Below are 18,358 nucleotides of genomic sequence, written 5' to 3'. Positions count from 1 at the left end.
ATGATTAAAGCTAAAATGTAATTCTAAATGATTCTGCCTAGAAAAAAAAATTGAAGTGTTCACAGCGTTTTCTGATGATTCCCGTATAAGTTTGTTAGCTTTGAATAAAATACTGAGGGGCTGGAGAGATACCTCAGTGGTTAAGAGCACTGACTGTTCTTGTAGAAGACCTGGGTTTGAATCCTAGTACCCACAAGGCAGCTAACAACTATCTGTAATTCCAGTTCCAGGAGATGTGACAGTCTCTTCTGTCCGCTGGGGGAACTGCATGACACGGGCACCCTTACCTACATACAGGAATACACGCATACACATAAAATAAAAAAATAATAAATAAAATTTAAAAAAAGAAAAATAAAGTGGATGCATTTACACTGAAGGACATTCGGGTACAAACGCTTGAATGAATAGGACTTAATATGTATGGCGGAATACATGAGGTTTGGTGGAGGCATGGGGGTGGCACGGATGGGGGAGGGATCTAAATTTGATTGAGAACTGTTGCATGATCCGAAAAATTCCACTAAAAAAGCTGTTAGCAATGATTAATACTTCAGTAAAGTGGCAGGTTACAAAATCAACTTACAAAAATCAACAACCTTTCTTATAACAATAACAAGCAATCAGAAAAAGCACTTGAGGAAACCATCTCCTTCTCAATTACTTCAAAAAAAATTGGGGATAAAACAAACCAAAGACATTAAAGATCTCTACAATGAAAACTTCAAAACTCTAAAAAAAGAGATAGAGGAAGACACTAAGAGACGGGAAGGTGTACCATGCACAAGGATTGGTAGAATCAACATTGTGGAAATGACCATTTTATCAAAAACAATTTATAGGTTCAGTACACTCCCAATCAAAATACCCATGGGATTCATCACAGAGCTTGAAATAATCATTTTAAAATTCATATGGACTCATAAAAGACCCCAGATAGCCAAAACAATCTTGGGCAAAAAGAACAATGCAAGGGAGATGACCATAGGAGTTCGCAGAATATATTACAAAGCTATAGTCATAAAAACAGCATGGTACTGGCACAAAATAGGCATGTAAATCAATGGAACATGATAGAAGACCCAAACATAAGTACATATAACGTTAGCCACCTGATATTTGACAAAGGTGCTAAGAAAATACACTGGAGGAAAGATAGCATATTTAACAAGTGGTGTTTCCACCTGCAGAAGAATTAAACTTGACCCTTATCTTTCACCCTGGACAAAAGTCAACTCCAAATGGATCAAAGACCTCGATATAAAACCTGAAACTCAGAAACTGCTAGAAGAAAATGTAGACGGTATTCGTCAATGTATAGGCATTGGAAAGGACTTTCTAAATCAGACACCAGCTGCTCAGGCACAAAGGTGAACAATCAGTAAGTGGGACTTCATAAAATTACAAAGCTTCTGTACAGCAAAAGAAACAACTAAGGAAGGGAAGAGGAAATCCACTGAGTGGGAGAAAATCTTCACCAGCTACACATCCTAGAGAGGATTAATATCCAGGATATACAAAAAACTTAAAAAGGAAAGAAATAAAATAAATGAACCAATAAAGAGAGGGGCAACCGATCTAAACAGAGCTCTCTGTTTAGAAATAAAAAGAAATAAAAATGGCTAAGAAGCACCATAAAAAGTGTTGTATATCCTTAGTAATTTGAGAAATGCTGATTCAAAAAAAACCCCTTTAACATTCCATCTTACCTTAGTCAGGCTGGCTAAGGTCAAGAGAATGAAAGACTCCAAATGCTGAGGGGGATGTGGAGAAAGAGGAACGCTCACTCACTGCTGGTGGGAATGCAAACTTATGCAAACACTATGGAAAGCAGTGTGGAGAACCCTCAAAAATATAAAAATGAACCTATCATATGACCTGGTTATACCATTCCTTGGCATATACCCAAAGAACTCATTGTGCTGTAGAGATACCTGTAAATCCATGTTTGTTGATGCCCTCTTCCTAATAGCTAAGAAATAGAAACAACATAAATGTCCCTGAACTGGTGAATGGTTAATAGAAATATGGTACATCTACTCAACACAGTTCTAGTCATCAGTAAGAAAAGATGAAATTATTAAATTTTAGGTAAATGAATGGAACTAGAACATGTTGTACTAAGTGATATAACACAAATGCAGAAAAGTAATGTCATATATTCACCCTCATATGTGGCTTGTAGCACCAATCCCTTACAAGTGAATATAAAATTTCTGCTGTAAGACCAGGAACCAGGAAAAGGGAAAGGATACACGGAGGGAAAACACTAAAGGCTAATAACCATAACGACTGGCATGGCAAACTATGTCTATTTGTGGCATGGTTATCTGGGGGCCACAGATAAGAGTGGCACTGTTAATCTGGGGGGCAATCAACAGCTATAATTAGAATTGAAGCCCTCTCAATGGGAGGGAGCCCATGGGTAGCACTGTAAATTCAGCCAAATACACATGGCCAGAGAGGATAGATCTTGGAGAAAAGTCCATCTCTTTCCTATCTCAAGACAAATGAAGCTTCCTGCTATTTGCTCAATATTGATCCATATATGTACAGTTAAACATACTGTACAGCACTCATCAAAGAAGCTTCATTTTGCAACAGATGGAGGCTAGTTCAGAATTGCACATCTGGTCAGACACAGAGAACTTATGTGTGAGAGATGCCCAGTACTAGATGACACATCTACAGTTGAACCTCTACAACCAAGGTTCATGCCACATAGCAGACTAAGGGGTGGAGAGAAAACATGTACACCTCCCACTCTCATCAGTATAGCTTCCTTATACAACAGAGTATGATGCACACAGAAGGCCACAACTGGCCAAGTTTTAAAGAATAAGAGACTGTACAGTGTGATATAGGACTCGTATGTGGAAACTCATTCACCCATGGCTCAAGGACCATTGAGGAAGAGGTAGATAAAAAGATTTTAAGAGCCAGGGCTGGTGAATGAACACAGGGAAGCAGAGGTTTCCGAGTCACTGGAAACTTGCACATGTGAACTTGTGGCAATGGTCGTGTTGAGCACAGGAGCCATGTCAACTCAGTTGAGTGGAGGCCCAGAGGGGAGGAGGGAAATGAGTGACAGGCAGATACTAGACTGAGAACTATTAAAGACTGATTGCTGCTAGGTGAGGGAGAGTATGACTTACACACATGATCACTAGATGGGCTGACTGGACTCCAGTGGACCATTTGCGCTGAAGGACACTTGGGTATAAACCCTTGAATGAGTAGTACTTAGCATGCATGGTGAAACACATGAGGTTTGGTGGGGGGATGGGGGAGGCATGGATGGGGGAGGGGTCTGAATTTGATTAAGAACTATTATATGAAGCCCCAAAAGCTAAAAAAAAAAATGAATTTAAAAAAATTAAAGTGTTGAATATCTTAGTACACTTAATTTTTTAGTAATTCTTCTATACACTTGTTCAAATTTGGGCAGTTTAATTAAGGAATTCTGGAGGCCATGTGAAAGAAGGAGGAGGGCAGACATGGTTTTATTTTATGTATGACTGGGGAAGTCTTGAACATAAACCATTCTCTGCTTACTGAATTTGGGATGCTGTGAAGGTTACATGTACATTCAGTATCTTATTCCCACCTGAGAGTAAATATCCTCTTTTAAATCTCTGAGAAAATTAAACAATGCAATTGCTCTACAGAACTGACAGAACACAAATGTATACAATGGGTATCAGTTTCTTCTCTTTTCCTAGTCTTATTCAGCTTCATGATGAATGAGGAGGTCTTTCCATTTACATTAGAATTTCAAATTACTAAAGTTTTACCACAGGAACCTGGACTCAATCAAACTTGCTAACTAATGCATTTTATTATCAAAATATATGGGGCATTTTGAAACAGTAGCAGTGAACTATCATTTCGAATAGTCTGAGAAGGATGACTCATTTGTAAATAGCTCATAGTTTTTTCCTCCATAACAGAATATTAAGCTGTGAATGCAAAGTTATCCCTCAAATCAGATATGTGAGACAACTGAATTTCACAGTATACATTACAAAAACTGTTAAAGGTTATTTTAAATTCTTATAAAATGCCACACAACAAGTTGATGTAAGTTAGGCAGCTTATGTTAACATTCGAGTATTTTAAAACATGAATTGTTAAATATGTAAGCTATTCTGTCATGGATTCTCAATCTATATGGAGAATGCACTCTTTTTTCCACCTAAGCAATCTGATGTGTTTAAAATAGATATATAACTACAGCTCTTTCATGATTTTTATGCTTTTCAAATCCTTTGAGATGCTCACAGCCAGGCTTGAGATAAAAGGCTATATTATCAACTAAATTTCTCACATGTATCCAATCTTGTAAGTCCTTTAAAAATTTATGTTTTAAAGTTTTATGTAATAAGGGCGCAGGAGACATGGCTCAGTGGTTAAAAGCGCTGACTACTTATGCATAGGACCCAGGTTCAATTCCCAGCACCCACATGGCAGCTACTAACCATCCTTAACTCCAGTTCCAGGGGAATCCAAAGCCCTCTTCTGACCTCTGCAGCATTACACAACACAGGTGCACTCGCATACATGCAGGCAATACACTCATACACATAAATAAAAATAAAAAATAAAATATATTAAAAAATAAAATTCTATGTAATAAAAAGCAAGGACTATTGAGCTTAGGAAGCTCATTCAGCTAATTTCTTAAAAATGTGTTCAAAGATAATGTGCATTCATTTTTAAAACAGCTTTTGTCCATACACATGACATGAGTTCCAATAGACTGCACAGTTGATAAACATGACTAGACTTTTGAAAGCATTTCATCATTCAATGTTGTTAAAACATAGAAAAGATTACAAAATTATCAATGAGAAATAATTGTCTAAACACCATGACTACAGAGATAAAAAAGATGTAATTTTTCCATATGGAAAACTTGTAGATGTTTTCTCCAACTAAAACTTCATGATGGACACTAAAAGCTCTTATTAAATGGCCCTTTCCTAAGAAGATGTGAAGCACAGAAAAAAAAATCTACAAAAATCACAATTTTAGCATTATATTATGATTAGTTGACAGGATTATAGACATCTGATATGTTGTGACTTTACAATTATGATTTTACCTGCCCTGATATGGAAATCATCCATATTAACATCATCAGAAAGAGAGAAGACAGTGTATTCTTAAGAAAGCCTTCTTTCCTTAACTTCCAGAATGAGAAGTCACCCAGAACAGAACTGCAAGGTCCAGCAGATATGGAAACAACCTCTGATTTTATTATTTTTATTTTATGTGTATGTGTGTATTGCTTGCATGTATGTGATGCACCCATGTTGTATAATGCTAGCAGAGATGAGAAGGAGATGTAGGATCCCCTGGAACTGTACTTACGATGATTGTTAGCCACCATGTCGATGCTGGGAATTGAATCCAGGTCCTCTGCAAGAGCAGTCAGTGCTCTTGAATGCTGAGCTGTCTTTCCAGCTCCAAATTTTTATTTTTTTTAACTAAATGAAGCTAACTATTCTGGATAGTCAAGTTTTATCACATTTTGTGATTGCTACGCTTTGAGGATTTGTCACCTGTCTTACAGCATTACACACAAACACAAACACACACACACATGCACACACATGCACAAATATGTACACGACAGATAAACAGAGACTCTTCAACTTTCTTAAACCTAAAGTTTTTATTAGTATAATTTTTTGCATTGGTATGAGTTTTACTTATTTTAACTACTGATTGAATGGAAAGTCTCCATAAGAAGTAACTTTTCAAATATGGCTTAAATATAAATTCAGTGTTATATGGATATAGGCCTCTATCTCAAAAATACCATTGCACTTTTGGAGATGGGATACTATTCCTTTTGTGAAAATTACAATAGTTTGATATTTTGTACTTTTTTAAATCATAAAATCATTTTTATGTATCACATTGAAATTGTTATGTTATAATGCAATTTATCATTAAACACATAATTGATAAATTTCCATCCAAAACATTTATCTGAAGTATGACTCAGCCTATGTGTGAAATGTGTTCATATATATTTTCATTTATTATATGAGAAGTACTCTCATATAAATTATATAATTCAATATTCATTTTTAAATGAAATTTGGCTCAAAATTTAATTCAGAAGACACCAGGAATATTCTGAAATCCTTTAAATACTAAGGTCAATTTTTAAAATCTTATTATTTTTATTTTATGTATATGTGTGCATTCCCTGCATATTTATAAGTGCACCTGTGTCATGCAATGCCCACAGAAGGCAAAAGAGGGCATTAGAGCTCCCTGGAACTAGAGTTGTTGCAACCATGTGGGTGCTGGGAATGGAACCCAGGTCATCTGAAAGAACAGCTAGTGCTCTGAACCTCTGAGCCATCTCTCCAGTCCCTAGGATTAATTTTTGAAATAGCATAGAGGAGAATTTAGATTTGGGAATTTTGAATTGAGTAAAAAGGAGAAATCAAGAGAACAAAGCTCATAAGGAAGAATTATGGCAGGCTCACTATTTATTGTTTTCTGGGTTTTTTTTGTTTGTTTGTTTGTTTGTTTTTCCCCTTTTGAAGGGCTCAGTTTACCTCTGTCGTTTGTTCAGGACTTAACCATCTTTAACAAAGTGAAGGTACACAAACTGGCACATCCCCCAATTCATCTAATAATGGAGTGGGAAAAGAATGTTTTAGAAAGAAATAGTAGTAATAAATAATCTTCTGGCAAGAAGAACTGTCTTTATAGATAAAGGCTTCATAGGAAAAAAAGACAAACATACCAGGTTAAAACCAATTGAGATATTATGGCAAAGAAATAGCTAACCCTATATACCTTTGACAAAGAACCAAAATGTTTTTTAAAATACTCCAAAGAAAATCAACTGACCTTATGATCATTAGCAGCTATCTCCAGGAAAAGACAGCCTAACTAAAATTGCTCAAACACCATCATACTCCCTATAGTGCAATTACTTTAAAAAAGGAATTGGAAATGGCTCAAGGTTCAGTAGCAATGAATCTGCTCTGATTGGAAGATAATTAAGCTACTTCTGATTTTGAAGGTGTTTAAAAACAATGCAAAATTGATATTTTGTACATTTCGTTCATGTATAGCTCCAAATTCCTGCTATTCTTTCTATAGATTAATTCCCAGAAGTGAGATTCCTGAAGCAGTCAAGTTCGCTTTAAATTTATTTAGACACTACAAGCAATGCTGTTCAAATGCAAGTGCATTTAAGTCACCTGGAAATGTAGTTAAATTTAGATTGATTCAGTGTCTGGGACTGAGTCTGCTATTCTGCATTTCTAACAAGCTCCAAGACAATGCTGATGTTCTTGGCCCAATTCAATTCATGAGGCCCTAGGCCACAATAAAATTTATAACAGAAAGAAAAGCCTGTTTTCATCAGTGATTGGAGAGTTCCTATATAAGGAAGATCTGGTATCTCCTGTCTTACCATACGGTAACAGGAATATACAACATCCAAACAACAGACACATAGACACATAGTTTATCTACTCTATGAATGTACTATATAAAAGAGCCAGAGTATAATTACACTTAAATCTCAAATAACAGATATCCTACAACATAGCATTCATCTTTTATTTTGGTTACTCATGTTAAAAATATCTAAGCCAGCGATTTTAATCTCAATTTCTCCTTTATTTTTACCATTATTGTTATTTACACAGATGGCCTGCTGGGTAAGTCACTGAATTCTGAAAATGAGGATCAGGTACATTTAAAATTTGTGTATACAGTTGATATAGTGCTTTTATAAAAAAAATAATGACTGTTTTGTCTACAGTTGTTCTAAATTGTTTGACATGGCTAATATAGAAACAGAATTCAAACCTAATGTTATTGAATTGACACTCTCCCTCCTTCTAATTAAATTCCATCAATTTAAAGATCATTTTTCATTCTTCATTTCTTATTTTTGTTTTCATGTTCACCATAGAGATGCACTTTCATTTCAGTATTTGTTATATATTTTATTATAAGAAAATGGATTAAAAACATTTATGAAATGAATTCTGTAGCTAAAAATCAATATATCCAAGGAGTATAATCTTTTTCAAGATAGATTCATTAAATTAAAGAGGATATTTTAGAAATTTAAACAGTGATGGAGTTTATATGTCATTATCCAAAACAGCAGCAAGCAGCATTACGGTATTGATCAGCAGGCTAGACACTATAAAATCAAACATAGGAAAATGATGCACGTTGAAGAAGTTTTGTTAAATGGATTTTCTCTAAGGGAATATAATTCAATCAATGACTTTATCTATCATAAAATATCTTATTAAAGGCTTCAAACACAGTATCCAGAGTTTTATGTCCAAGTCAATTGTATGATGCTCTAAGGGACTCTGAGAAAACCAGTATTTCACTTATTTATTTTCATCCCTTTAACACTGTGAGTGAATATTTTATACTCAACTTATCTATTTTAAAATATTTGAGTTAACAGCTTTGGGACCATCTGCCTTCCCTTTCACTGCTCCAGGACCAGGCTTCTATGCTGGGTAGTAGGGGCCTGGATGTTCTCCCCCCATAACCTCTTCATGTGCTCAGATCTTTTGAGACTGTCAGAGAGCACCTGATTCAGATGGACTATAGGGTGAACTGGTCAAATCAGGCCTTGTCCATCTCCCTGATTTGGGTCCATCTGAAATCCCACCCATTGTTCCAGGGCAGAGGCTTCTCTACTGGCTATTGTAGACCAGGACATACATTCCCCATCTCCTCTCCTTGGACCTTGGCACTATTCAACTGTGGCTACTGAAGTGCACCTAACTTAGCTGGGGCTGCTTCCTCCTCCTTGGGAGCACCTGAGTAGCCTAACTAGAACCATCATTTCCCTCCAATATAAAATCAAAAGAGAGAACCTGAAGCCGAAATAAACCAGCTTTTCATATTCAATCGGAAAGCAACCAAGGTACATCAACAATACAAACAGAATCAAGCTTCAACTCAACAAAGGAAAGCTTGAGTATAATACTAGAATCACAAGCAACAAAAGAAATTCACATGCCAAAACGGCAACAATAAGTAATAATATGAAAAACTAAAATATGTCCTTACCAAACACCCCCAGTCCTATAGAAGAATTCTATGAAAAGAGCAATCATAACCATGACCAAAGAAGCCAATAAATTTAAAGAAAACACAAACAACTCAGATAAGTAGAAGGGGAAAGGGACAAATTTCCGAATGAATTCACAAAAGAAATAGAAATATTAAAGAAAATGTACAATGAAATGAAGAAGGTAGTAAAAAGCTCAATGAGCCAATTTGAAATGACAGCAGAAAGCTTCACCAAAAGAATGAATGAAATGGAAATCACAATATCAAGACTGGACTATAAATTGACAAACCTTTGGATGTGCTCTTGTATTCAGATTGCAAATGCTTATTGAAAATGTTTGTGTCTATCTTCATCGGACAAATTGGGCCTATAATTTTCTTTTTGTTGCGGGTTTTTTTGTCTTATTTTATCAAGGTAAGACTGGATTATTGACAGAATGTGGAAATGATCCTTCCTTGTCTATTGTATGGAATAACCTTCAAACTATTGGTATTAGTTCTTAATACTTTGAAGTTATGGCGTAATATTGCATTGTATCCATCTGGCCCTGGGCTTTTGAAGTTAGGAGATTTTTTTTTTAATTGAGCTTTTGGTCATGTCAGACAAGAGTTCTCAATCAAATTTAGACACCCCCCTCCTCACCCATGTCCCCCAGCCCCTAACTGGACCTCATATATTTTGCATACATGTAAAGTCCTATCCAGTCAAGCATTTATACCCAGATGTCCTTTGGCGCAAATTTATCCTCTGGAGTCTAGTCTGCCTATCCAGAGATCATTGGTAAGTCCTATTCTCCCTCACCCAGTAGTAAACAGTATCCAGTACTTCCTAGCTTAGGGCTTTCCCTTGCTTCATTCTGGACCTTTGTCTGATTGAGTTGGCATGGGTCCTGCGCTCGATGCCACCATTACCACAAGTTCAGATGTGCAAGCTTCCAGTTGTCTAAAAGTCTCTGCTTCCCTGTGTTATGGTCCAACTCCAGCTCTTACAATCTTTCTGTCCCCCACCCCCCGCTTCTACAATGATCCCTGAGCCGTGTGGGAGATTTTAAATTTTGGTTTCTGACTCATTGATTGTTATGGGCCATTTAAATTGATTGTCTCCATTTAACTTAATTTAGTTGGTTCATACATAACTAGAAATTGATCCATTTATTTTAGATTTTTCCATTTTATAGGAATAAAGATTTTTAAAGGTATGTCAATCTTGTTAATATTTTCAAAGACTCACCTCTTCTTTTTTGTTACTTTGTACTATTTTGTTTATTTTTCATGACTTTTAGTCACTATTTTGATAATCACATTTGGTCTACTGTTTGTGGGTGATGTTTACTTCTGCTTTTCCATGGCCTTCAGGTGCATCAGTAAATTATTAATATGGGTTACCCCCAGTTTTACTGATGTAGGCACTTGATGCTATAAACTTGCTTCTTAGTAATAGCTTCGTTATGTTGCATATATTTGGGTTTGTTATGTTTTCAAATTCATTCAATTCAAGGAACTTTTTAATTTTCTTCCTGATTTCTCCCTTGACCCAGTTTTTATCAGTAGTGTATTAGTTTTCATGAATTTGAGTGTTTTTTCACATTTTTTTATTGTTGTTGATACCCTACTTTATTCCTATGTGGTCAGATAGAATGCAGGGTGTTGGTTTTATTTTCCTATATTTATTGGAACTTGCTTTCTGTCCCAATATGTGGTCAATTTTAGAGAAAGTTCCATGGCTCCTAAGAAGAAAATATGTCCTTTAGTGTTTGGGTGGAATGCTCTGTAAATATCTGTTAGGCTCACTTGATTTATGTTGTTATTTGACTCCAGAATTTCTCTATTTAGATTTTGTATGGATTACCTGTTTATTGCTGAGAATGGAGTACTAAAGTCACTCACCTTCACTGTTTTGGAGTAAATCTATGGGTTTTTATCTAATACTGTTTATTTATGAAACTGTATGGTCCTCTGTTGTGTATATGTTTTTATTAGTGATATTCTCTTGGTAGATTTTTCTTTAATAAGCAGGAGATGTCCTACTTTACCTTTTGTGGTTAGTTTTGGTTTAAGTTTATTTTGTCAGATATTAGAATTACTACCCCTGCTTGCTTCTTAGCTCCATTTTCCTAGGATGCCTTTTGCCATTCTTTTCCCATGTGTATCTTTAATGCTGAAATCTGTTTATTGGAGGCAGCAAAAAGTTGGATCCTGTATCTAATTCATTCTGTTTGTTTTTCATTTCGGAATTAAGACCATTAATATTGAGAGTCATTTACTAGTGTTTATAAATTCCTATTATTTTCATGTTGTTATTTTCTTATATCATTTTTAATTTTCTGTTGTGGGAGTGTTTATTTTTTCCTCGTGCCTTCTTGGTGTATTTAATCTCTTCTGAACAAGTATTCCTCCTTGTAATCTGGGTAAAGCTGGCTTACTGGACTTAAACATTCCTTAAATATGTTTTGATCATCAAAGTTTTTCTTTCTCCTTCAATTACAAATGATAATTTTGCTGGATGGAGTAGTCTTGTCTGGCACCCATGTTTTTTCATGACTTGTAGAACATTAGTTCAACTTGTTCTGGATTTCATAGACTCCATTGAATAATCAACTATTATTCTAATAGCCTGCTTTTGTATGTGATGTGACATTTCTGTCTCAAAGTTTTCAACATATTTTCTTTCTTTCATACACGTAATGTTTTGAGTATTTTTGAAGTGAGGCATTTTTGTCTTTCTTTTTCCCGGTCCTAGTTCTTGGTATTCTACATGCCTCTTGCACCTTAGTGGGTATCCCTTTCCTTAGACTTGGGAAATTTTCTTCATTTTGTATACTACTATTTGCATATTTGGTCTTTTTACAATGTCCAGAGTTCCTGCACCTTCCCTTTCTGGGATATTTTAGATTTAGAACTCATTTTCATTTTGGCTGAGTGTTCCATTTCCTCTACCTAGCTTTAGAGATCTGATGTTTTGTCTTTCACCTGATCCAATCCTTTCGTGAGATTTTCTTGAGTGTGTTTTGTTTTAATTACAGAGGTTTTCCATTTTTATTTCAGTGTGACCTTTGAATAAAGATTATCTTTATTACATTTTAATGTCATATCTTTTATTATTTTACGTTTTGTTCAATCTTTTGTTTTCACAATCTTTCATTCAAGTCAACACTGCGTTTCTTGAGCATATTTATAATTGTTAATTTGAGATCAATTTCTAGCGCCTCAGCTAGGTTACTTTTCACAAGAAACACTGTAAAGAGTAGTTCATGAATAGAGGAGGCATACTGTCTTGGTTATTTATGTTATTTATGCTTTGAGGATGGGATCTATGCTCCTGGAGTTATGCCATTAGTTGGATTTCCTGGTATGGATATCTGATCTTTTTTTTGTTGAGTAAGTGTTTGCATCTTTGTTTAATGTTACTCCAACTTCTCAGGTTTGTAGCCCAGCTGACAGATTGGTGCTCAGTGTTGACGTGTAAATGGGGTGTAAGAAGTGGACTCAGCTAGGGATAGGTGCCATTTCTGAGCTTTACTGTCCACGTCAAACTCTACTTGCTCTCAGAACACTGGTGTGGACAGTGTTGCTGGTTTCTGGGCGGATGCCTGCGTTGCATCACCTAAGCTAGGCCTGAGAATGTGTGATGGTGGAGAGAGAAGGCTGAATCCTGTCATTCTGTGTTTAGTTGATTTTAATCATTTTTCTATATTGTGTTACAGTTTTCATCATAGACTTTTTTCTATTGTAATTGTACTGTTTTATTTCTTTTTATGTATCTTTTTATTGAGTCTTTGTATATTTAGTATAATAGATCTTAATCAAATTTAGATACCCTTCCCCATCCACATCCTCCCTTAGCCCTCCTACACTGGATTTCATATATTCTGTCAAGTATATTAAGGCCTATTCAGTCAATAATTTGTACCTAGATGTCCTTTAGTATAAGTTCATCCACTAGAGTCTAGTCAGTCCATGACAGACCTTTTTGCCTCTGTGTAAATTTATTGTTAAGTACTTTATGATATTTTATTTTTTGGTATTGATTTCTTTTTAGACACAATTTATTTTTTGGTATTGATTTCTTTTTAGACACAATTTTACTGGTGGATAGAATCTTATGTTGTTTTCGTAGCATGGAAATTCATTAAATGTGTTTCTAATTATGTATTTTTTTTCCTGGAGGGATTAAATTTTTCCTGTTTTATAATAAACTGACATGTGAAAATAATAACATATTTTTCCATCATTGGAACAGTCAAGCTCCAAACCAATTTAATCACATGAGAATCTGAAATACAATTTATAAACAAAGAAAACTCACCAACAATATGAAACTAAACTCAATGCATAAATGTACCATTCATGCTACTAAAATAATAGAATGTCTTTAAATATTGTCAAAATATAAACAATATTCAAACAATTGTTTCGAAGGGAGCCACATGAGCTTTGGATCACTTGTCTCTGGCTTTCCCCTTAATCTCCCACTTTCCCTCACTCCTAAACTGTATCTTGTGGTCTGAGAGTCTTCTAGGTACCCTGCTCTGTTGGGAAAGAAGTAACAAAGTCTTGTATGTATTTAAAATTACTCAACTTTTTAAAGTAGATGTTGTGGAAATAATTTAACTTTCACACTTCAGATTTTGCTGCATTTATAATACTTGACATTAGTAAGCAAAATAGACACAATTTTCACAAAATCATAATTATAGAAATATTTTATAATTTTCTAATATATAGTATTAATGCTAAAAACTTAAATGCAGGCTGAAATAAAGCTTTCTATTGTATTAAAGAGACTTTCCTACATTTACAACAGACTCCTCCTGACTGCTATACAGGTTCTATTCTCTCCCTTACTGCAAATAGGATAAAATAAAATAATATAAAAATATGTACAAATTAGGTAAAGGATTTTAATGTCTTTTAGGTGTTTAAAAATGGGGGCAACTGGGATTCAACCCGTTTGATGTATTAATCTTACTAGTTGATTAATACGCATTTGTGCAAGGAGGAAACTGAGAAATGCATACAAATGCCACTAACCTGTTCTTTTAGCCCTCCCTCTACACTCTGCACTGTTAATGCTTTCATGTGCTATGGGGACTTATAGGTTCTAAATGTGTGAGACCTGTATCATTTTCCACTCTTTCATAGTTTGCATGTATGCCTTTTGCTGGGACCTCAGTTCTCTCATTTTTAAATCTTTGTGAGGTTTACTCATTTTAACTTTCTTGAGCTGCTTCTTTCATCCACAAGCAGAGTTCAGTATCCTTTATGAACAGTACAAACTTTACATTTGTCAGAAAACTAGACGTTGATTTCCTGACATAGTTTTGATAAGTTATATATTAAACCAATAGTTTAATAAGAGCTTATTGTATAACAACTAGCATTACAATTATGAAGCAATGAGGTCACTGACACAGTAAAGGTCTCCATTTTGAAAAAGAATATATGTATATACATATATATATATATATGTACACGCACATATATAAAACAGGAAAGTGATTATAATCTAATCAGGAGGAATCATATATATTTTATATAATACTAAGTCTTGTGTAAAGAAAAAACAAGATCATGAAACAGTCCAGCATAAGGGATTGTGCTGTGCTTTATTGTGGAATGGATTCCCAGGAATGCCTCTGAGAAATTGCATTTGGATACAAAAATAGGAGACCATTGTATTAGGAAGAGACATACAAGATGTCTGAGATGAAATCTAGCTCTTGATCAGTAATGTATGCCAATGTAAACCATAGATTTCAGCATAAACAAGGAAAATACACTGGGTCAGGATTGAAAATGGTCTGTGTGGAAGATGGACCATGGCAAATTTGGGATAAATTTTGGATACTTTATGATAAGTATTGATTTTTTCTAAAGATCTCATATATGAAATGAAGAGAGAGTTTCCTTTGGGATATATTAAACAAAATTCTGCCTGCATTCCTGATGGCCCAAGCTTGCAAGACAAGGAAGGTAAAGGCTGAGAAATTAGGAAAAAATAGTTTTCCATAGCACTATTCCATGGGCACAAACCAGGTATCTTTTATAAACTCATGCACAAAATGACAACTTACCCAACCATTTTCAATGCAATGAGAGCTGGAGCCACACTTTTAAATAGAAATGTGTAGCGGTTGTCACTGAAGGACATGCATAAAATTAATTATAGAGAATTCAAAGATTTTTTTTTAACTTTTAGGATATTTGTCTTAGTTTGCTTCTTGGTAATTAACTACTTGAATATCGTTTTTTATTCGAACAGCTAAATCCATATTAAACAACAGTTTTCTTAATTTCTTCACTAAACTAAGAAATAAGTGAAATTCTTATTCTTTTTTTTCATATATTTATCAGCATTTAGATTTCTCTCCTTTCCTAAATCGTGTCAACTGCATTCAGAGTACTACAATAGCATTTTATAAGCAGCAATTATAGGGTTTTATAACTTACTCCATGAAGCCATTTCTTTTCTCTCTAGCCAGAAATGATGACACTGAACTGTGTTGCTCGTTATATGTTCTTAAAACAAAATTTACCATATCACCTTGTATCATAGATTGTCACAACTGTGCACACATTTCATGTGTGTTAGCTTCTAAGCAGCTTTTGGATAGACACTGTTAGTCATCTACCTCATGAAAATAGATATTGTCCAAGGCCTTAATTAATGACTCTATGAACACGTTTAAGTAACTACACAGTTTTATACACAGCAAACAAAGGAAAAAATATTTTCAGACTCCTACCTCCCAGAGTAGCAGATAGCAAGAAATGAGTCCCATATTTCTTGATAAGGTTTTCTGTGATTTGCTGAAGGGTAGGTCGGCGTCCCAAAAGCCTTATGTTGCGGAAGAATTCAGGGGCAAGAGGCAAAGGAGAGCCAAGGAAATTTCTTCTCTCAACTGCAAGGTTGTTTACTTTCCAACGGCCAAACTCCCTGAAGAGAAAATTCATTTTTATTCATAAGTACACAATCTATCTAAATATTTTCATTTGAGAAGTTCACCATGACTCTAGCCTGTTATATTTTGTCAGGGGCTTAGAGCAGACTAAGAGTATCTATAATTCATTCACAGGAATTCATAGTCAATCCCAATTTACAGGGAGAAAAATAATCCACTTAAAGTGAAAAGCTCCCACTAACATTTTTCTCAAAGATATGTGAATCTATGGAAATAAAATGAATGTAGTTATTCAGAAAGTAAGAAAAAAGAAAAAAAAATAAAATAATTTTCCTTTGAGAAACTGAATAAAAAGACAATTATTTTCTCACTTCAAATACATATATATTTTCTATTCATTTTAGAATATAAAATCATAAAATATCAGGGATATTGTGAAATTATAGGAAAACATAAAAATAATCAAAAGTTAAAAGTAATTTTATCATTTCTCTTTCACTTTATAATAAGCACTATTTCAACATATTCTAAAATTCAAAATCTTCTTAAACAACCATTTTTCAAGATGCATCATAACTTTTCAATTGATTCCTCAGGTGAAAGACAAGTAAGGAATTTAATAATGTATATATTTCAAAGTTTAATATATTTAGCTTCAGTTAAGTCAACTGGAAGCCTTAGGAAAGTTCTCTGGTGAACTGGATCACTTGATACAATCTATTCTTTTTTTTTTTCTAGTAGAGGTTGTATGCATACAATGCTTACAATCTTCCAGGCAAATGTGATTAAGGATACAACTGTTGGGACTGGAGAGATGGCTTAGTGGTTAAGAGCACTGACTGCTCTTACAGAGGACTGGAGTTTGATTCCCAGCACCCACATGTTGGTTAACAAACATACATAACTCCAGCTCCAGGGAATCTGTCACCCTCTTCTGACTGGCACTGTCTAACAAGGGGGCAGCTACATGGCAGTGAATGTACTCATATACATAAATAAAAATTACAAATAAAATATGTTTTTAAAAAAGTACATCTATGAAGAAATGCACTCCCATATTGTCCATGTCCAAATTGGTTTATATCTAGAGAAGTTTCAAAATGAATGAAACAAATACATAAAATTATACTTAAAAATATTCAGAACAACATGTTCTGAGAATTGAACAGCTCACTGTGGAGACAGTAATACTGTGAGACTGCCACTCATTTTGTAATTAATTTCTATGGAGGGCAAAACTGGAAAACAATATGTAAGGCAATACTCAAAGGACACAGTGCTGCAAGGTGAAAAGACGTAAGGAAGGGATTTGCAGAGATTAATGAGAACAGCACATCTACTTCTAGGACCAAGAGCTATGGCCTTGGCAGTCTCCCACTGTGCATATTTTACAAACCTGACATGGGAGTTTTAAAACACTGGCTTTTGTAAAACTAATTGTAAGGTCAGATTCACTTAGGAGTCTAGAGAAGACTATCCTGCACTTGGATTAACATACTGCTTCCTTCCTTGAGAGACGTGGTATCTCCTCTGTCCTTCAGATCCTCGAAACAGTTTTAAATACTCATTATCAGCAAGTGTTCGTAAACACCAGTACCTATTAGAATCGCTTGGTAATTCCTCTCCAAAGATTCTCGTTCATTGCATATTTGGTGGAAATGACAGTATGTGGGGTTTTTTTGTTTTGTTTTGTTTTGTCTTGGTCTTTTTGAGACAGGGTCTCCCTGTATCTCCAGCTGTCCTGGAACTATATGGACCAGGCTGGCCTCGAACTCACAGAAATCTGCCTGCCTCTGCCTCCCAAATGCTGGGATTAAAGGCGTGCACCACCACGCCCAGCTCCTATGTGGGTTTTTTAAAGAACATTTTTAGTACTGCTTATTAACTTCGCAAAGAGTGAGTTTTACTGTGGCATATTACTAAGTACATTCATCCTCTTTTTACTCTTAGCTCCCTTTCTCTTGTCAAATAGTTCCTTTTCTACTTTCACTACTTTGTTTCTTTAAACCTTAATTCTCCATATATTTCCTTTAACATGATTCATTTTCCTGCAAATGGCATGATTTTGTTCTTCTTTATGGCTGAATAATAAACAGAAATGCTAATGCTGCTGTCCCAGGAACCACACTGTGAAGAAAACTGCTGTCTAGATAATTTGGTATAGTCTCTTTAAAATCTATTCAATGTGCTGTCCTTCATTAAGTACAGAGCCTCCAGAAAGTGGAATTTTTATAATGCTTTTTTTTTTTTTAGAGCAGTGTCTTTTTTAACCTTCCTAAACTTGAGTTGATATCAATATTTTATATCAGGTTATCACCTTCAGTAAGGAATTGGCCTGAATGTTTGCATCATATTACACAAACACATAT

The 18,358-nt window shown here is 34.9% G+C and overlaps 1 protein-coding gene across 5 annotated transcripts in view; it reads right to left on the bottom strand.

Moving 5' to 3' along the window:
* Nucleotides 1–18,358, bottom strand: part of Brinp3 (BMP/retinoic acid inducible neural specific 3) — a 474,563-nt gene that overhangs the window by 226,401 nt on the left and 229,804 nt on the right. For all 5 annotated transcript variants that reach the window (XM_008824258.2, XM_008824257.1, XM_008824259.3 and 2 more), the window contains one exon: nt 15,834–16,024. In XM_008824258.2, the coding sequence (XP_008822480.1) occupies nt 15,834–16,024 (191 nt within the window). The remainder of the gene's footprint in view (nt 1–15,833; nt 16,025–18,358) is intronic.

This window comes from Nannospalax galili, unplaced genomic scaffold (genome assembly GCF_000622305.1).
Source record: "Nannospalax galili isolate Female #2095 unplaced genomic scaffold, S.galili_v1.0 scaffold227, whole genome shotgun sequence".
Taxonomy (NCBI): domain Eukaryota; kingdom Metazoa; phylum Chordata; class Mammalia; order Rodentia; family Spalacidae; genus Nannospalax; species Nannospalax galili.
Note: the sequence above shows the minus strand (reverse complement) of the source record. Positions and strands in the feature narration are given on the sequence as shown.